This window comes from Octodon degus, unplaced genomic scaffold (genome assembly GCF_000260255.1).
Source record: "Octodon degus isolate 3935 unplaced genomic scaffold, OctDeg1.0 scaffold00003, whole genome shotgun sequence".
In the NCBI taxonomy this organism is placed as follows: Eukaryota; Metazoa; Chordata; class Mammalia; order Rodentia; family Octodontidae; genus Octodon; species Octodon degus.
This window is the reverse complement of record NW_004524579.1, coordinates 9334356-9356225: the sequence shown is the minus strand read 5'-3', so window position 1 is coordinate 9356225 and position 21870 is coordinate 9334356. Positions and strand designations below refer to the sequence as shown.

General features: G+C 37.1%; 1 protein-coding gene across 1 annotated transcript in view; it reads left to right on the top strand.

The window, feature by feature from the left end:
* The first annotated feature begins 2192 nt into the window (after nucleotides 1–2192).
* Ccdc178 (coiled-coil domain containing 178) overlaps nucleotides 2193–21870 on the top strand; it is a 477797-nt gene continuing 458119 nt past the window's right edge. The window contains exon 1 of the mRNA XM_023715742.1: nucleotides 2193–2250. Within this exon, the coding sequence (XP_023571510.1) occupies nucleotides 2196–2250 (55 nt within the window). The 5' untranslated portion in view covers nucleotides 2193–2195. The remainder of the gene's footprint in view (nucleotides 2251–21870) is intronic.

Below are 21870 nucleotides of genomic sequence, written 5' to 3'. Positions count from 1 at the left end.
CTCTCTCTCTCTCTCTCTCTCTCTCTCTCTCTCTCTCTCTCTCATAAATAAATAAATAAAATTTAAAAAAAAAATTCATGAATTCCTAAGTGGCCCCTCTCAAACCTCTAACATCAATTTTCATACTTTTTAGTTTGAAACTGAAAATTTTGATTCTCTGTTTAGAAGTACAGTAAACATTGTTGTCCAGGGGTTCATTATTTGATATTTTCACATATGAAGTGCTTGTGCATTAGTTTCTGTCATGTTTGGTTTCCACTGATTTTGCTATCCGCTGACTGTCAGTGTTGGGTTACATAGGTCTTTGTGCAGGGCAGGAGATCCTGGGTTTTACACTCATCACATTCAATTTTGTGTCACCTAGATGATTCAAGGATGGGCTTCAGTGTAAGGATGTTCTTCACTGAGATATTACCTTTCTTTCTATTGTTTCATAGAATATGGGCCCTGGCAGAGGGTTAATTTTCTAGAGCACCTCTACATGGCTGAGTCTGTATTCTAGCCTGTTTCTCAACCTTTCAGGGAATTCACAAGCATTGCCAGCCTCGCGAGTCCTCTTCCTACTCGTATGTGTTTCTTGGGGAAAAGATGTTAGTCTTGACTGTCTGGATGTTTTCCTGTGCTCAGATCATGACCCAGCTGTTTCTTATTACCTTGTTAACTCCTACAGGCTTTTATGTCAATTCAAAGACATATTTCAGCAGATGTCATTTAACCAGTAGTTTGTAGAAGCATTTTCTAATTTATTCAGTTCTATATTACAGGGATAGTTAATTTTATTCTTATGATTTAATTTTTCAGGATTTTTGTATAGAAGAAGAAAGAAAAGTTGTATGTCCAACAATTATCACCAATGAATTATAGAGTAAAACGTTGTTATAAACTAAAGTTTAATTATGTTCTTTTCTAATGCTTCTTTTCATTTAATAAATAGGCCATTATGAAGTACACTGATTTATTTGAAAGAGTGTTGGCCTGGAATTCAGTTTTCTTTCATAGCACTTCTCTCTAAAAAAGTCTTTTGATATTGAATCAGTTTATTAATTTCAGTCATGATTTCCTGATTTGTAAAATTAAAAAAAAAATTGAACTAGATAACTTCCAAGCTTGAAACTCCACTGATCCAACTCTAAAACTTAAAAGGCCATTTTTACAACAGGAATTTTTATAGAATTATTTTCTTTCTGTTTGACAGTTTGTATTTCCAGTAAAAACCTGTTTCCAGGAAGTACAAGGCACAGAGGAACTGACAGCATACAGTGCAAGGAAGCTGTCAGAAACGTGAAAATATCCATGGAACGCATACTTGATTGTAGATTAATTTTGGGTAGAAAGATGAGGAAGGGAGAAATCGTATATTAGATGAGAACTAAAAGCTATTTCAAAATACATGCTACTTGCGGACCTTTCTTCATGCCAGTACTCCAAGCAGTTTTTAAAAACAAGAAAAATGAGACAGTGAAAGAAATGTGAACATAAGCTGTTCTTTACTTATATTAAGATATTATTGTGGGTTGAATGACATTCTTAGTGTTGTTTCTATTTTGAAAAAAAAGTCCTGGCCTATCTACAAATATAATAATATAATGTCTGAGATTTGCTGAAGCATGGTCAAGGTAGGTTAGGCAGGGCAGTAGATGGGCATGAGCAGAACTCAGATTTAGCAGCATATGCTGATAATTGTTGAAATGAGCTAATGGGTAAACAGGAGTGTGTTGTATTGTTCTATCTACCTTTGTATATATTCATGCTTCTCTATAATAAAATGTTTTTAAAAGTGAGGTAAGGGTATACAAGATATGATAATAAGGTTAAATTTTCATCATATAAAATAAAAACTTTGCAGGTTCCAGAATTCCCACTGGCCTTTGAACATACAGTTCTAATGGCAATGCTAAATTATTTAGTGCTCTGGACAGGGTATCTGTTTAAGTCATCCACACTGCAGAGAATCAAAGATTCCTTCTTAACAAGAGTTTTTATCATCATGGTTATAACATGAAAAGAATATATTGTTGGATTTGATTATATTTCAACATAGTTTAGCATTGATTTTTTAAAAATATATCTTATGATTTATTTTGTGATATAAGTTCTTGAATTGATAATTTTTTGTGAAATCAGACATTATTGTTGATTCGTGATATTTAAATATTTTTCTTTTTTAATTAGGTTTCAGAATACTGTTAATAATCATGCTGGAAAATAAGACAATTTCCTCTTCTGCTGAAGGTGATCAAACTGAAAAAGGTATGCTTATCCTAAATTGATTTGCTTTGAAAATAGATCATAGATACATGGAATTCAAGTCACTTACAGAAACAGCAGCTGCAGGATCCTGGCTTTCTCTAGGATCACAGAGTTGTTAAGCCATACTTACTAGGATGGGGGAGGTGAAGCAAGATAAACGCGCATATCAGTTTGAGGAAAATTCCCTGTTTAGATGCTAATCAGTGTCTTGAACAGTTCCCACTGAACTGTGGCACAGGCAGTCAGATAGGTGGGAGGCATCACAATGACAAACTTGAGCCAATTCTTCCTGGCTTGGTCAACCAGGTGTACACATCCCTTCTCAATACCACTCCATGAGTAGTGAGCAAGTGGCTCAGGCTCTACAGCTTCTCTTCCTACAGCTAGTGAGTTAATTTTTTTTTTTTACCAGCATATTACTGAAGATAAACATTAAAAGGAAAATGAAAACATTGTATTTAAAGCAATTTTTAAAAATAGCATTTAACCTTTGAGGACCTTAACTGGGAACAATAGATATTCTTTTAGTTATTTACTGCTGTGTTGATAGTAAGCCACCACCAGGAGTATATGGCATTCACTTTCTCTCACGAGTCTGCTAAGTGGTTCTGCAGATCCTACATGGATGCAGTATGGCTCACATATGCTTCTACAGTGAGATGCAGGTCAATTAAACACTGCTATTGATCTTACTCATTTTGGCTGTGCTCTTTACCATGTGTAAAGGCCTTATCTTGGGAAACTAGATGACTCAGCTCCAAATCATATTGTGTGTCATTCCCCAGCAGGCAAGTAGAGATCCCATGGCACAATTTTAAGACAAATTGTAGAACTACTTAAGACCTCTTTTTTTTTTTTTAATGTATTTAGTACAGGATCTAAAGGGTCTCACTACACAGATCGGATTTGTAGTGATCCTCCTGTTTTCAGCCTCCCATCTGCTGGGATTACAGGCATGCTCCACCATTCCCAGTCTCAATCACCATCTCAATGTACCCTGGGGGCGGGGTGGCATGGTAGGCAGGGAATTGAACCCAGACCCTTGCATATGCCTAAGCAGGTGCTTTGATCTGCTGAGCTATTTGGCTGGCCCTTGTTGAAGATCTCTTGAGACCGATACTCTAGATTGTTGTGCTGTTATTTCTGCCAATTTTATGAACCAAAGAATATCACAAGGCCATAGAGAGTCCAAGAGGTAGAGGAGATTCCATCTGTCTTAGTCTGTTTCCTTTTTTTTTTTTTTCGGAACTGGGGATTGAACTCAGGCCCTTGTGCTTGCTAGGCAAGCACTTATTCCACTGAGCCATCTCCCCAGCCCAGTGTGTTTCCTTTTGCTATAACAGAATACGTGAGATTGGCTAATTTGTAAAGGAAATTAGTTCATTTTAATTCATAATTCTGGAGGCTAAGGGTCCACAATACCTACTCAGCTTCTGAAGAGGGTTTTATGTTGTGCTATAACATGGCTAAAAAGAGCAAAAGGCCAAACAGTTATGAATGGATGAGATTAAACAGAGGGCCAAACTTGCTTTATAATAGCCTACTACCAAAAAGTAAGTAACTAATCCAGTGCATGAGAACCAAGTTATTCCATCTTCATGAACTAAGTGCAACTGAAAGGTCCCATCACTTCTCAGTACAGTTACTCTGTGGACCAGACTTCAACCTGTGATTCAGAGGCAATGAAATGTGTTCAACCTGGAAAACTACATCTTACTAGAAGATGTTGGAAAACCATTTTGCAAAATAAGTGAATGCTGAGAGGATAAAACTACTGGGGCTATGATTATAATCAAATTACCATGGTCATCTTCTAGATGATAAAATAGTCATTGTTATGGCTGACACATTGTGTCAATATGTGAAATTTGGAAAATAACCCAACAGAGGGCCAGGGTTCTCAATTTGTAAACATCTTGAGTCTGCGCAAGAAGAGATGGCTATGAGTACTACACCCACCCTAGAGCAGGCTTGCTTTCTCCTTTTTTTCTTTGCTTTCTTTTTTATTTTTTAATGTATTTGGTACAGGGTCTCACTACGTAGCTCAGACTCCTGGTGATCCTCCTATTTCCAGCCTCCCCAGTGCTGTGATTACAGGCGTGCACCACCACGCCCATTCTAGGTGGCCAGCTTAGTTATGCCCAGGGGCAAGGCTAGCACAGCATATGGTGCTGGGGATCCAACCTGGGTTCCTGGCTTGCCTAAGCAGAGGCTTAGTCTGCTGAGCTATCTCCTGGCCCTGCTGTTGGTATCTTCCGCAACTTTTTTTTTGAACTGTTGCCTCTCAGCTATGCTTTTCTGCTTTTATCCAGCTGATTACAGACTGAAGCTTCCAAAAACTGTGAGCTAAGTGAACCTTTCTTTCCTTTATTTTGGGCATTCTCATTTTATCTCAGCAAAGAGAGATAAGTGACCAAGACAGTCACTTAGTAATTCCAAACGTGGGTAAGGTCATGGCATGATGGATTTTATGTAAAATTCTTAATTATGGGTAGAATTTTACCCAAGCATTACCATATTCATTTTATGACTATTTGAATAAAAAAGCTTTTTAAATCTCTACTCCATCAATATTAATTTTTAAAATGTTATTTGATTTTCAAAGAGTTTGTTTAGTATAAAAGATTACATTTATGGAAATGACTCTAATTTTAGATTAACAAAATAGACCAGGTTATTCATTTAAAATAATGCTTCCAATAAAAGAGTTTATAGAGATATGGCAGTCAAGTCATGCTAGAGTATGACTTACATTTAAATATTTAAAATAGATACTGAAAATTTTTGTACCAGTTATGATGGTAATTTCAAATGCTAATCACTTATTCTATTCTTCAAAGGGCTGAGCTGCTGATTTTCCACTGAATGTTTCATAAAACCTGTTAATTTTGTATTAAAACAGAAAGTGATCAGTCTGCACTGGTTTATAAGCAAAAACTTGAAAATTAATCACATTAAAAATGGCCCAGCCCCCACTGCATTCCATGCAAAGGAGAAATACATATATTCAGAAAATATTACATAGGAAATTATTTAGTGAAATATAAGCATTCTGTGGTATAAATTATTTCTATAAAGGCAGAAGAAATGAGAATGTCTAGCTGTGTAAACCTCAATAATTAATAGTATTTTAAAATGTGCTTGATTAACAAGTTTAGGATTTTTGTGTTTTAAATAACATTAAAATCAGTATCTGTAATGCTGATACCAATAGTGGTTATCACTCATAATCAAATTCCATTTTTTGGTATTGTAACACCATTAAACTCCCTATTCTCCATGGAAAATAACCATCAAATATAGAGAAAATTCATCTAATCAGATAAAGCATTGAGATATGTATTTAAGCTATAGGAATTTATCTAACATTAATGTTTATTACGCTGTCTTGGCAGATTTTAAACTTTCACATCCAAAGCAATCTTTGCTAGATGATATATGAAGCTTTTCAAAAGATTTGTCATTAGCTGGCCAGCATAAGAACACAGTACCAGGAGTTATACATACTCATTGCAAGGATACTATAGTCCACACACAGTATTTTTTTGTTTGTTTTTTTTGAGATAGAATTCTCCAGGAGCATCCTCTCCAGGGCTGAGATTACATGTGTGCACCCCCATGCCCAACTCAACAATCCTTTTTATTAACTTATTACACAAATCTTTTTCTGATGCTGGGTTAATCACCATAAAACTACTACAATATTAAAATTTTCATTATTATTCTATAAGTAAAAAATTAACTCTATGATTATCCCGTGTCTCAGTTAAAAGAAATAGTAGAATGTTTTCAAATAGTCACAGCCATATTGTTTTAAACATATCAGCCAAGTTTTCATATAACTCATATTCACAAATGTCAAGCTCTGTCTTAGAAAAAAATCACTTTACAGTAAACAGTGCTATTTTTCAAAATGTAGTGTTTGGATCTGCAGGCAATATGTTCACTGAATACAAAAGTTCATTTTATACCAGCATCACAGTTACTTGCATTAAAGAATTGATAATGTATTTTTTATAATTATTAATTTTCTCATACTTCTCTGAAACACCTATTTTCCACATAACAGGCAGATACTATTCATACAGTGTCTTTTTTTTTTTTTCAGAGAGTGCCTTAAAGTTTTAGAATTGGAAAATTTTCACATATGCAAACATGTCTGAAACATATTCATACAGTACAAAGATTTATAATATTGAATTTGCACACATTCATGACATGGTTTACATCTGGAAAGCATCCCATGTATTGAATGCTATGTCTCAGCCTGGCACCATTAGAATTTGGTGGAAACAGTTAAGTGGCAGGGCATAGTGCCGGACATTAGATCAGTGGTAAAGCACTTGCTCAGCATGTGCTAGGCTTGGGGCTGGATCCTCCGCGTTGGAAAGGACCAAAAATCAAACAAAACAGGAGGCGGAGCCTAGTAAAACACTGCTGGTTATTTTTTATTAAGATGGCTTTTTAGGGGCTAGGGAGATAGCTCAGTGGCATAAGTACCTGCCTGGCAAGCACAAGATCCTGAGTTCCATTCCCAGTATCGCAATAAATACATAAATAAATAAGGCTTTTTAGGTCAAGGAGGTATATCCAATAGGTATACAGAGTCCAGAATTGTTTATGGATTTAATTCTAACAGCCAGAAACAGCCTGCTAAATTTGCTAAAAGTTTTTCCCACATAAGAATTCTCTAGGTAGCTCTTAGTTACTCTTCTCTCATTGGTGGGGCAAATAAGCGACACTCAAAATGAAGGAAGGAAAGGTTTATTTAGCTCACAGTTACTGGAGGTTTCAGTCTATACTTAGCTGGGTTCAAGGTAGAGCAGCACATAGTAGAAAGCAACCTTTCATGGTGGTGGCAAAGAGCAAGAGTGCAAGGGAGAGGAGTAGCAGCAGCTCAAGCAGCTAGCTTCTCTTCCCTCCTTACATTGTAATGCAGATTACCTGCCCCAGGGCAGGTGCAGCATCCACACCCGCAATAAACAATCACAAACTCCAGAAACTGCCCCAAGACTGCATGAGGCTTTGGGGATACACCTAGACACAAACCATGACAGTAACCTCTCCCTTTTTTTTTTAACCAAGATAGCTGTTTCTGGTGTGTTTTCAAGAGTTAATCTGGTTATCAGCTGATAAAAAATTAACAAGGTCTATATTTCATTATATTTTTATATTTTATGCATATATATGCTTATTTTTAATAGGAAAGTATTAAAATAATTATATACTAAAATCTTACCTCTATCATTTTCTTTTTTAAAAAATACCTGACACTCAAAATTAAAGAACGAAAGGTTTATTTAGCTCACAGTTTGTGGAGATTTCCATCCATACTTAGCTGGCTCCAAGGTAGAGTGGCTCATGGCAGAGGGCAGCCATTCATGGTGGTGGAAAACAGCGAAGAGCAAAGGGAGGGACAGCTTCCTCTATCTTTTTAGACACTATGTATTCGCTCCATGTAAGAAGCAATATAAAAATTACTGAGGAGGCTTTTCTTGCCCTTCCATTCCATTTTATCAACATCTAATTTAAAGGCATATAATCTTCTTTCAAATGTGTATTTGCAATGGATACTAATGCACTTAAATATATCCTTATTCACTTTTTCCTCCTAATATCATGATTTTTACAGTAACACCCTGCCTTGTCAGAGCACAAGAAGAGAAGCCTGTTAGTCTGTTATGGTTTTGTGTGTTTTAATATTAGCTCAAAGGCTAATATATTAAAAACCCACTGTCAGTGGTTGGGCCAAGTTTCCCTTTCTTTATTGTTGGACAATGGCCATTTCCTAGGGGATTCAGCAGGGAGAAGTCACAGAAATATATTCCCACATCTCTTTCATGATCATAACATTCTACTGTAGCCTATATGTTTGAATGCCAATTTTGTTTGATAAATTTCTGGACTCACATTTTCTTTTATTCTTTCTTTTCTTAGGGTGTGTGTGTGTGTGTGTGTGTGTGCGTGCACTTATATTTATCGCAATGTGTTCTAACTCAACATTTAAGTATAGGTTATATCATAAACTTTTGAATACTTTACCACTGAATAATTTCATCTAATTGAATGATACATATTTTTATGATAATCTAATTCCAATTGTTCTATTCTGGCATTCATGTTATGGTAACTGATGTTGCTTTTAACTTTTTAAAATTGAGGTCTTAAACACATACCTTAGAAGTGACCTTTTGAGCAACATTTTAAAACAATTAATTTTCTCAGTACATTTTAGATATTCATAATAACATTCATCATAGGAAACTTTTACTTGTATATGAGATAATTCATTTTCTTTTTCCCATTCCTTCCCCTCCCTTCAACTCCTCTTTCCCTTCCTTATTTATAAATCTTTGTTTTAATTTTATCTCTCTCTTCTCATTTTTGTCTTTTTCCTTCTTCCCTTTCCCTTCCCTCCATTTGAATATTTACTTCCTATTTCTATTATACATTACCCATTATACATTTTAGTCCTTATTTACACAGTTTCTCACACCAGAGAAATGATGTGGTATTTACATGTGTGCCTAAGAGCATGTTCTTGAGGTGTATCCATTTATTCAGAAATGTTTCAAATTAATATTTCACTAAGGCTAAATAGTACTCTGTCATATAGAAGAATGCACATCTTCTTTATCTATTCATTGATTTATGGGTATTTGTGTTGTTTCCAAGACTTTGCTACTAGAAACTGTATCGCATTACACATGGGTGTACACATATTGCTGTGGTTTGATGTCTTTACTTCTTTGGGAGGTTAGCAAGAAGGGACTAAGTGGGTCAAATGGAACTTTTAGTTTTAGTTTTAGTGGATAATCTTTAGACTGACTTCTTCAGTGGCTGGACCAATCTATCTTTCCCTTAGCAGAGGAGGGAGATTCCTCCTCACCCCCAGAACAGCCAGAATTTGCTGCTGGTTGATTTCTTGGTGATAACCATTCATTCTGTGGTGAAATAAAATCTCAGCATTGCTTTAATTTGCATCTCTTAAATGACCAGTGATGTTGACCATTTCTTCATATATTTATTTGCTGTTTCTACTTCTTCTTCTGAGAACGGTCCTTCTCAGATTCCCATTTTTTAAAACTGGGTCTTTAAATTTCGGAGGCCTGAATTTTTTAGTTTTTGTATGTTCTAGATATTAACACTTTGTCTGAAGAATAGCTAGGAAACATTTTTTCCATTGTGTGGGTTATCTCCACTCTTCAACATTTCAGTGTCATCATAAGGCTGTGCTGCTACTATCAATATCTAATTCTAGCACGCTTCATAACGCCTGAGTGAAACCTTATACTGCACCATTATTGGCCACATTACTTTCCTTCTCTACCCTGATTCTGGGAACTACAAATCTATTTTCCTTCTATGCATTTGGTCATTCTGAAAGTATCATAAAACTGAATTTAAAAATAATTAGCACTACATGTTTGTCTTCTTTTAACATAGTATGATATCAAAGGTCTTCAATTTTTCAAATATATGAGTATTCACTGTTGTTTTGGGTAATATTATCTTTATAAATACTCCACATGTAGTATATTCATTCATTGTTTTCCATTTGGGAACTATTATAAGTAATATTGTTATGAATATCTGAATACATGATTTTGTGTTGTTATTTATCTTTTTGTGGTGGTTTAGATCTGGAATGTGTCCTGCGAGCTTCATAGGTGCCCACACACCTAAATTGTAAGAACAATATGATGACTTGCTCTGCGGAGGTGGGAATTAGTTAGAGGTAGACATGCCAGGTGTGACTTAAAGGCTGCATCCTCCTGAGCACCCCCCTGTTTCCTGACTGCCAGGATGTGAACAGCTTTCTGTATAGGTCCCTTCCATCACGAACCTCATGCCTTGTAGCCAGCATGTTTATCAGCTAAAAATGTGAGCCAAAATCAATATCCTCTTTAAGTTGAAGGTATGAAATATTGTATCAAAGGGACAAGAAAGAGACTAAGATAATTGGGTATATAGTGGGGCATTGAATACAGGTTTAGGCAGAGTTCCTAGTCTGGTCTCTGTTTTGCATGCAAACTACGAAGAAGCACTGGTTGCAAAATATGCTTATGGTTAAATAGTTACAGAGTAAAGTTTCCAGGATGCCCTCCTTCAGTTCTATTAACTGGCAAGAGAAGCTCACAAAACCCGAGGAGAAATACCTTACTTGCATTTATCCATTAACTAGAGAGGATATGACAAATTGTACAAGTTATACAAAGAGTTGCACATAAAATGATATATAATGCAAGGTATATGGGAAGGGGTATGGGAATTTCCTGTCATGCCTGACTGTTCTACTCTCCAGGAACTTTCTTACACTTGTCTACGTGAAATGCTGTAAACGTTAGGCTTTTATGGAGAGGTGATTGATAAAATTATTGGCCAATTGATATCACCTAGAGCTTCAACCCTTTTCTTCTCCACAGTTTATGGGTGAGAGTGAAAGGTTCAAGCTTCCAATCACGTGGTTAGATTTATCTATCATGCAGTTCCCATCTAAGTATATGTAGGAGCCCACCAGCAGTGATTTAGTGCAAAAAAAAAAAAAAAGATTCTCTTATAACCCAGGAAATTTCAAGGAACCTTGAAATTTGCCACGGATTAGAAACAGATCAACACTTATAGTCACTATTTCACAAAAGATCACAATATATATTCCATTTCTTTGAGCACTTGCATTTCAGTCTGAATGGTTTTGAGTTAATTTCTGTATATAGTTTGAGATAGGGATCCAAAATTATTTTTTTGCTTGTATACATCCAATTGTCCCAGCAATAACTGTGGAAAAGATATTACTTATTTCTCATTGATCGCCTTTGAAAACTTGTCAAAATCAGCTAATGGAGGACTGGGAAGATAACTCAGCAGTCTAAGTGCCTGCCTAGCAAGCAAAAGGTCCCAAGTCCGATGCTCTGTATTGCATTCCTTGCTGGCCCTGGAACCCCAGGCATATGCCATGTAGGCCCCAAAACCAGGAGTGGTAGTGAACCCCTATAATCCCAGCACTGGGGAGGCTGAGATGGAAAGATCACTGTGAGTCTGGGCTGCATAGTGAGACCCTGAGCCAAAAGAATAAAAATTAAAAGCAAATTTTTAAAAATATTAGTTAATGGTGAATATGTTTCTTTCTCAGATCTGAATGGTCTTCCATAAATCTGTATTTTCATCTTAAGAACCACACTACATTCAATTATTATAAAATTGTAGCAATTTTTGAAATCTAGAAATATGACTTGGCTATATCAATATTATTTTGGTTAATGTGGGTTGCTTTCATTTCCATGTGAAATTTAAGAATAGTTTGGCAATTTCTGTAAAGAATAAGCATTTCACATTTTTCTAGTACTTGGCTGAATCTTTGGATCAATTTCGGGGAGTTTAGCATCTTAACAAAATTGTATCTTCTAATCCCCAAACAGGATGCCTTTTTATTTATATGGATTTCATTTAGTTGTTTTTCAACATAAGAGGTATGATCAAAATATATAACATATGTTTAAATTTAAAACCAATTTTTCCGTTAAAAAAATCACTGTGAATCCCCTCAAAGTACTCGCTTTCATTGTAACATATACACTATTCTCCTTGCCTTTTCTGAACTTCTCAAAGTTATTTTTCATGAGTTTTTTTAGGTGCATTGTGGTGGCTGAATTAATGTCTTGAATTGAATCAAAACACTTTCAACCATCATTCTGACTTTGGGGAAGAGCTAGCAGTCTCACAGAGTCAGACGTGGCGAACAAGCAGATGAGGAGACACCACAAAGCTCTTATGAGCCTATCTTTCCTTTGAATGGCACAAGCCAGCAACAGTAAATGGTTTTTTAGTCATACCTCATGAAGACACAAAACAGGACTTACAAAACTGCTTCAGAAAGTGGCAAAGTGATGGGATAAGAGTGTTTAAGGTGATGTGGAAGGAAACATGACAGGGGCAAAGCCATACATTTATATGCATAGGATGGGTAAGGCAGTGATCCTGAGAATCTTCAGCAGGGTTTTAAAACTAGCAGTTAAGTGGTAGAGTTCTCACCCTGACTAACTGTATATGTTGATACCTGTAAACTAAGCAACTGCACTGAAGATAGCAATGTGTAATTGTAGGGTCGTGCTTGTAATGCCTGTAATTCTGGTCTTCTAAATATGTGCTGCTTGTCATGTCATATCAATTACTCCCATATTGTCTCTCAAGTAAATGTTTATTTAAAAAAAGAGTAATAAATGAAAACAAGAGACAAGAAAAACTATGTCATAGGACTGTCCTGCTACAATGCTGTATATGGTTAGGTCCCTAAATTTCTGTGTAAAAATATGGAATCGTTTATTCCCATTTTTAAAAAAAATTAATTTTTAATTTTTCTTATTCTTCATATAATGTAGGGACTTAAAGTGTAATACATCAGTACTTGATGGAAACTATTTTGAGAAGAATGGAAATAGTTTCTTTACTTTTAAATAGTTCTTAAAATATATTCATTGTGTTTTTCAGTAACCCTGCATATGTATCCTCACCTTCTCTCCATTTCCAATCCATAGCTTCTAGCGTCAATGACATCTTACACCTGTGCTAGTGCTCATCTTGCTTTCCATCTCAATGTCCTCCAAAGCCTCATGAAGTCATAGAGGGGTTTTTTGGAAGTGGCTCAATTAGAGTATGTCAATGTAGATTCAGAGTGATACTGGGATTAGCTGTATGATGTTGGGGTTAAATGTGTGATGCTGGGATTAAGGATACTCCACCCTAGGTGCGGGTGGTACCATCCAAAAGGCTTATTGCCTGAATGGAATAGCTAAAAGGAGAGGCGGAAGCCAGGCTTCTGCAGGTTCTACTTGCTGCTTCCTGCCTTCTGTTTGACAAGCCATGAACACAAGTGCCCCTCTGCTATGCTGCCCTGCCTTAGAGCCAGCCAACTATGGACTGAAACCTCTAAAAACTGAGAGCTAAAAGAAACCTTTCCTCCCTTCATTTAGATGCTTGCATATTTTGTTTCAGCAATGAGAAAATTAACTAAGAGCCTTTATGCACCAATACCAAAACATTACTGTGAATTAAAGTTCTTAGCTAATCCTAGGGGTAATTCTTTGTGTTGAGCAGTCATGTAGGCTTTGAAAATGTAGAATGTTGCCCTGCTTCTCAATTTTTTCTTTCTACTTTGATTGTGAAAGGAAGGCTATAGGAACTGGAGTTGAGTATTTTTCCTATTAGCTCTATTAACTAATTTCCATAAAAAGCTGGTGGAAAGAATACTTTCGGCACACTAAGTGGTCGTTTTGCACCAGGCACAATATAAAACAGTCAAAACCGTCACTTTCTCTCCCCTGCTACAGGCAGAAAGGAGTATTTCTGCAATCCTTAAGTACTTAGTGGAACTCCTGGACATAAAGGTAATAATAAAAGTATGCATGGCTATTCAAAGACTGATTAGCCAGTTTTTCTTTCTTTTTTAATTCTCAGGCTAGTTCACATTCATCTTCTAGCAGTTCATTTGGAGCTGACAACAAGGTTGAAACTTGACTTCCAACTCAGGCACAGTCTCAAGGTCAATGACAGGCTTGTACTAACTGGCCTTCATTGCAGCAGTTTCTGCTTCCACTAAGCCATGATTTTCCATGGCTGTGCTGCTCTCTAGTATTGGACAATGTCCATTTACATCTTCACCTTAATTCCCTGGTGTTTTGTAAAAAGAGGTGTTGAATCAGAGGTCAACTTTCATCTTTTTGTGAAAACACTGATGACTTCTACGAGTTTACAGATCAGAATATGAATTTTCAATCTCATTTCTTTTAGAAGTCTGTTGATTTGCTCCTGCAACATATTTGATTTGCTTTGCATGGTACAATATTTTGTTACATACTAAGCATTTAATTTAATATACATCCATAGCACAGAAATACTTCAGGTTCAAACTATAGTAATTAAATGAATATCAATAATGCAAATGACATGAACACTTTATTGCTCAGTTTATATAAAAGTTTGGTTACTGTAGTTTATTAAGTGAGAAAAGGTATTATGTCTAAAATATGTAATTTGCTTCAATTTATCTTAATGAAAATATCTTTCATTGCAAAAAAAAAAAAATGCCAGGGATCATCAAAGTTTTAAGTGAATCACAATCATTGGTGCAGTTTGTCTCCACGTTGATGGCTGTTGACTGACCAAGATGGTCATTGCTGAAGGTTGGGGTGCCTACAGCAGCATTTATTTATTTATTTATTTATTTATATATTTATGTATTTATTTATTTTTTATGTACTTGGTACAGGATCTCACTGTGCAGCTCGGGTTCATAGTGATCCTCCTGTTTTCAGCCTCTCCAGTGCTGGGATTACAGGCATGTGCCACCACTCCTGGTCTCTGTCTCAGTGTCCCTGGGGGTGGGGCCGGCACAGCATGTGGTGCCTGGGATCAAACCCCAGTCGCTGCACTTGGCTAAGCAGGCCCTTAGTCCACTGAGCTACCTCGTTGGCCTTTGGCAGCTTCTTAAAATAGGACGACAATTAACCTTTTGGGATTTTTGTCTACAAAAGATTACTCTATAGTACATAATGCTGCTTGATAGTATTTCGTCTATAATTTCTTTCAAAGTTGGAATCAACCTTCTCAACTCCAGAGTATGGTTTATCAATGAAATCTATGTAATATTCTAAGCCCTAAGTATTTTTTTTGGTGGAACTAGGGGCAAGCATTTATTCTACTAGCTATCTCCCTGGTCTCTAAGTCCTAAGCTGTAACTTCAACGTTGTGCACAGAATCTTCACCAGCTTGTTGCTTGTTCATGAGAAGCACTTGCTCTTCTCTTTTGGTGTCACAAGATTATGGCAATTTAATCACAACTTTCATTTCCACTTCTGGCTTTTTTTTCTGTTATTTTTACCACATGTAATTGTTTCTTCTACTGAACCCCTAAATACCTCAAACACATCCATGAGCTTTGAAGTGGAATTCTTCCAAACTCCTGTTAACTTTGGTACTTTTAACATACCTTATGAAACTTAAATGTTCTTATTGATATCTAGGATGTTGAGTCATTTAATCTCCTTTTTTTTCAATCAATGTCTTCTTTAAAAGCATTTATTAATTCTTTCACTGCAGAGTATTTTTCAGATTGGGTTTCCTCCACATGTTTCTGTATTTGATTCTTTACTTCAGATGCTATGAGTTCAGAGAGTTCTTTTTTTATTTCAGAAATTAATTCCACTCTGAGTGCCTCTATACCTTTCTGCTGTTGCTTATTTACTTTCAATGCTATTAATTCATACATTTCAGCTGAGCTAGTGTCCTCTGCACTTGTTCTAGGTGGGCATTAGGTTTCCTCCATATGTTTCTGCATTTGACTCTTTACTTCAGATGCTATTACTTCAGAGATTTTTATTTCTGATCTGTGTTCCTTTACACTTTTCTTCAGTTGTTTCTTTATTTCAGAAGTTCTTGATTCATTGATTTCAGCTGTGTGATTCCCAATTTGTTCTGTGCTAGTGTCCTCTGCACTTGTTGTGGGTGGGTGTGGGGTCTGAGATTGCGTTTTGATCCTTCTCATCATTTTGTTTTGTTTTTGGTGCCAAGGACCAAACTCAGGGCTTCCAACTTGCTATGCAAGCATTCTACCGCTGAGCCAAATCCCCAGCCATTCTTGTCATTTTGTATAGCACTGTCTTTTGACCTTTGTTGTAGAGCTTTGGTGCAGTTATAACCTTAGCACCTACTGAAATTCAGGTGCAGATCTACAAAGTTTGAATTTATCCAGTTGTTCTTGGCTTGGGTCTGGCTGCTATGCTCAGCTCCTTTCTGCTGCAGCCCTTGGGAGTGAACCTGTTGTGCCCCTCTGGCGAGATGTTCTGCTCCTGGACTAGCTAGGTGGTTCTGTCCCCTCCTCTCTCTGCAGAACTTCAGCTGCAGAGTTTCACCCAAGGCCTAAATGCCAGACCTGAGCTGAGTCTGAAGGGGACAAGGGGGAGTAGGGGAGAGGGGAAGCTCTCCCACACACTCACTGTGCCTGGGATAGGGCTGGATCTAGGGGTCCCGAGAACACAGCAGAAGTTCTCACTCTCTTGCCAGGTGTGTGTGTGGGGGGGCGGAGTGGTGGATGTGTCCCAAGGGCATAGAAGAGGGTCTCACTCATGCTGCGCATGGGTTTGGACCGGACAATGTTGAATCATTTAAATAAGTTTAAAGTTGTTTGCCCAGGTCTATAAGAGTAGATCTACAGCAGCTATAGTCTTATAAAATGTATTCCTTCAATGGTAAGACTTAAATGTTAAAATTACTCCTTGATCCAATGGCTATTATACTAACAGACATGAAAACAACATTAATCTCATATAAGAGCTCTTGGATAACCTGGTACATTCTTAGTGGGCAGAAATATTCTGAAAGAAATCTTTTTTTTTTTTTTCTGAGCAGCAGGCTTACTGGTGGGCATGAAATACTTAGTAAGCAGTGTTGTAGATGGATGTACTAGTAGATGAATGGTCCAGACTTTTCTGCTCCCTCTATAAAGCACAGACAGAGGAAATTTTGTGCCCTTCTTAAGGACCTTCGGACTTTCACAATGGTAATTGCACACTGGCTTTACCTTATAGTCACCAGCTCCGGTAACCTCCCAAAAGGTTTAGTTTGTTCTTTGACTTTTCTTTGCCTCTGGAAAGTCCTAGCTGATCTCTTCTTTCAATAGAACACTGTTCCATTCCATGGAACACCTGCTTTCAGTGTGGATTTCAGCTGAGCTCCCTTAGCCAGCATACCTGGAACTCCTCCTATAGCGTCACCTCTTGTGGCTTCTCTGTGCACTTGCTTTGGAGACAGCTTCTTTCCTTAACCCTCGGTGCCCGTCACTGCTATCTTCAGACTGTTCTTCTGTAGATTTATTACCATTCTGTTATGATTGTGTCTAGTTGTCCCCCCAAAGCCTCACACAGTTACTGGGGCAGCTTCTAGAATTTGTAATTAATTCATGATGCAATGCTGGGATTACGGGTGTGAGTACACCCACCCTGGAGTAGGCAATCTGCATATAATATAAGGAAAAGAGAGATGCTTGCTGGTTGTTGCTGCCCCTTTACTTTTTGCTGTTTTCTGCCGCCATGAACTGCTAGCCACTGCCATGTACCACTCTGCTGTGGAATCAGTCAGGTATGGACTGAAACCTTTACCAACTGTGAACTAAACAGACATTTCCTTCCTTAATTTTGAGTGTTGGATATTTTGACCCAGTAATGAGAGAAAAGTACCTGAGAAACCCTCTTAAGCTTGGTGGAACTTATGGATATTAGGGCCTTGCTGGGTCTCAGTTACTCTTCTCTTGTAGCTGGGACAAATACCCAACACTCAAAATGAGGGAAGGAAAGGCTTATTTAGCTCACAGTTACTGAAGGTCGTCCATACTCAGGTGGCTCCAAGGCAGAGTGGCACATGGCAGAGGGCAGCAGCTCATGGTGGTGCCAAAAAGCAGAGTGCTAAGTGGTGGAGTAGCAGCAACAATGGTGAACGACAGCAAGTCTGTCTCTCTGTCTCTTTCATGTTGCATCCAGGCTAGCCACCTCAGGCTGGTGTAGCACTCACACCTGTAATCCCAGCCTTGGATCACCCATGATCCCAGTGGGTCATGAGTTAACCACCAACTCTAGAAGTCCACCCCATGACTGCATGAGGCTTTGGGGGGGACACCTACAGACAAACCCCAACACTCTGGATTAGGATCTTGCTTAAGGAATGCTGTGATTCATTTGATTTCTAACCAGACCACTGAAACTTTCTCCATATCAGTAATGCTTTGCTGTTTTTCTCTCTTGTCATTTGTGTATTTGCTGAAATAAAACTTTCAGTTCACTTCAAGAACTCAAGAAAAAAAAAAACCTTTACTCTTTCACAATCATGATTTCGTTGACCATTTGATGCAAGAGGCCTGCCTTCTGACTATGCTTTCTGACCATTTCCTCATAAGGAAATCATTGATCATTGATCATTAATCATCTCTAGCTTTTGATTTGCAGTAAGGCACTTGTATCTCATTACTCATTTGTCCACTGAGAGGCCACAGTGACATTAATACTTGGCCTAATTTCAAGAGTATGTCCCAGGGAATATGGATGCACCAGGAGGAGGAGAGATGGGAGAATGGGCAGGCAGGGAGCCGTCAGAACAAACACAACTGTTATTAAGTTTAGTGTTTGAAATGAGGGAAGATTGTGGTGCCCCCAAATAATTATGATAGTGACATCAAAGATCATTGATCACAGATCATCATTCCAGGTGTTATAAAAGACAAAAATTAGGGGGGGGCAGGGAAATGGCTCAGTAGAATAAGTGCTTGCCTGGCAAATGCAAGAGCCTGAGTTCAATCCCCAGTTCCACGAAAAAAAAAAAAAAAAAAAGGAAAAAAGAAATAGTGACAAAATTACCAAAATAGATAGGAAGACACAAAGTAAACAAATATTAGAAAAATGTCACCAGAGGACCTGCATGAAAGAAGACTAGGCAGGGATTTTCAGTGTGTAAAAATGCAATATCTAAAAAGGGCGATAAAGCAAAGCACATCAAAGCAAGTTGTGCCTGTAAGTGACAAGGGTGGCCATCAAATTCTTCCCCGGGCTTTGTTTTTATTGCTGAGTTTTGTAGTGCTTAGTCCAATGATTTAGTCTTTTAGTGTCTTAGCTGATTTCCTTGTTGCTGGGACAATATACCTGACACCCAGTACCAGAAGGAAGCAATCCTTATTGTGGTTCACAGTTGTTAGAGGTTTCAGTCCATAGTTGGTGGGCTCCAGGGCAGAATGGCAGAGTGGAATGAGTTGGGGAAGGAAAGCTCTCATTCATGTTGCTGAGGCTCAGATAAGGAGGGCACGAGCATGGAAGGGAGATGCACTTTCTTTGGTCACGAAGTGCAGTGACATGCCTCTTCTCACCAAAACCCATCTCCAAACAGCAAGTCCACCATCATGTGTTCGTAGTCCAAACACCTTTCAAGAGCTTGCCTTTAAGGGGACGATGTTAAACTGTAAATGATCAATTTATGATTGAAAAAACATTTCTTTAAGTGAATGGAAACAATAAATCTAGTCTGTGCTGGTTTATGTGTATGTCAGGGTTTACCTTCAGCATGCACCCAGGGACCTGACAGCCCTGTTCTTTTGGCCTTTGCTTCCTGCTCTTGCAAAGGCTCCCATCCAAGCAGAGATGACAGCTTAGGACTTTCTTAGCCTTTTTCTGATTATGAACATTGCCTTGTAAGTGGAATTTTACACTGGAATGACCAGATATGTCTAAAAATGAAAATTCTTTAGAAATGAATTTTTAAAAATATTCTCTTTTCTGCTTCCTGCAGTGTCAAAATCATTCTTTTATTTTTCAAGGTTCTGTGGACCTGGAGAGTCAGGGATGGAACCAAGGAAAGTTAAACCTGTATTCTTCCCAGGCAGGACTTATCTGCTCTTTTTAAATGAGCACTCCCTGGGTTGCTGGGGTGTTATTTTGGTACATGTTCACTGTCCTGAGAGCACTGATTTGACAACTTTGTTTCTTTTTTCTTCTTTGCAGTTATGGAATGATGAAATTTCAGATGTCTTTACTTCACCATGTCCTTTAAAATCTGTCTTTAACTTCAGTTTTGTTGCTTTTGCTTATAGATAGATATTCAAGATGCAAATTTCTGGGGCATGGGACCTGAGCTTAATGCAGTTTTCTATGTTAATTCTATATTGCTTTCCATAAATGTACCAGAACATCAGCTATGTGTGTCCTGCTGTTACCATAATGTGCCATAGCTTATTAAATAATTAGTAAATAGGTAATTTATTAAATATAAAATGAACCAATTCCAAATTTTTTTTGCTACCAAAGAATATGAACAATTTCCATATATTCCCTTAATTTTTTCTACTTTCTCTCTTCTGGACCTTCTAATGATGGATCTATTATTATTATGCTTTCCAGTTTTTATTAATGAGATTTGAAACATTCATATATTATTTCTATTTGTGCCATATTGAGTTGAAATAATTGCCCAAGCCTACCTTATGAATTTCTGTCATGATTCAAAGATGGTAAAATTGTCTTTTGGGAGGTTATATATTAACAACATATTATTGTTATATTCCATTCATATACTTAATATATTTTAAGATTTCAAAGCTCTATAATCCATCAGGAATTTACTTTGATACATTAATTTACTAGTACAGTGGCTTTGAGGAGCACCTGTTAATGGCTTACTATAAGAAGAGTTAGTGTTCCTGTGTGTATATTCTAATAAATGAGTATGAGAGAGTTGGTCCTGGTGACACGAGCTTAGGGATCTAGCTACTTGGGTGGCTGATACAGGAGGATGACTTGAGCCTGGAGGTTCTAGACCAACTCGGAGAACATAATGGTATCATGTCTCAATAAATAGATGATAGACAGACAGACAGTTGTAGCAAAGTTCAGAGACATAGACACTCTAAAATTATTTTTAAAATATGTATTAGTCTAGGTGCCAATCTCCATGTTGCAATCATTATATACTATGAACATATATTAATAAAAAATTAAAATTGAAAATAAAACTCTCATAAGAGTCCAAAAATGGAAACAGTGAGGCTTTCATTGCCAGCAGGATGATGACCTGGTGCAAAGTCAGAGAATGTCGATGACCAACCAGAGAACTTTTTACCGAGTTTTTATACTTTTACAAGTAACCATGGTAACCACATTACGTCATTTTGAAATTTTGCAAAAATGTCACAGGTTTACATTTCCCAGGGGTTGGTTAGTACAGTCAAATTTTAGCTTAGCTACAGTTTGTTTTAAGTATTTGTTCCTTAGGTTAGCAATTTCTTCATCTTTGTGGGTTTTATGGTCAACTAAGAGGGAAGGGGGTGAGGAGTGAACTCACCTAAAGTTTTAGTGGCTTCGAAAATAGAGTTAAAAAGAAAATGGGGTCTCTCTTGTCAAGATGATAGATAGATAGATAGATAGATAGATAGATAGATAGATAGACAGACAGACAGATAGATATTGTGTCTCCTGCACTCAGGCAGTGGATAGAGACACCTAGTGTCTCAGGACCTCCCTGTCCTCCTAAACAAGAATTCATGCCATCCAACATCTGGACCTTCATGATAATAATTTCCATAATATTGTTTTAAATACATAAAGATTATAGTTTAGTTTTGCATGTTTGTTAACTGAAATTACATTGTGTTACTATTTGTGTGTTGCTGTCTTTGTTCAGCTCTGTTAGTTGTGACTACCCATGTTGTGCTCATGTTACTGAGTCTCATTTGCCCTCTTTCCTTTGCACAATAATACACTCATTATGGTGCTATTTCATTTTTTCTTCCTTTCTTATTTTGAAGGCCATTTGGTTTAATTGCAGTTTTGGGTTATTTTGAAAAAAATGTTTCTAGAAGCACCCTAATATCCTGATGTGCATATCCAAGTTACACCTAGTTAGTTACATATAGATATAGGTATTTGTATTGTTTTTATTAGATTATTCTAGATTATTGCCAAAGTAAGTATATCAACTTACACAGCCATAACAATTCTACTTGCTCCATGTTTTTGCTATCACTTGCATTACTAGAAGACTTGTAAATTCCTAAAAAAATCTTCATGTTATATAACCATGTCTAATTATGAA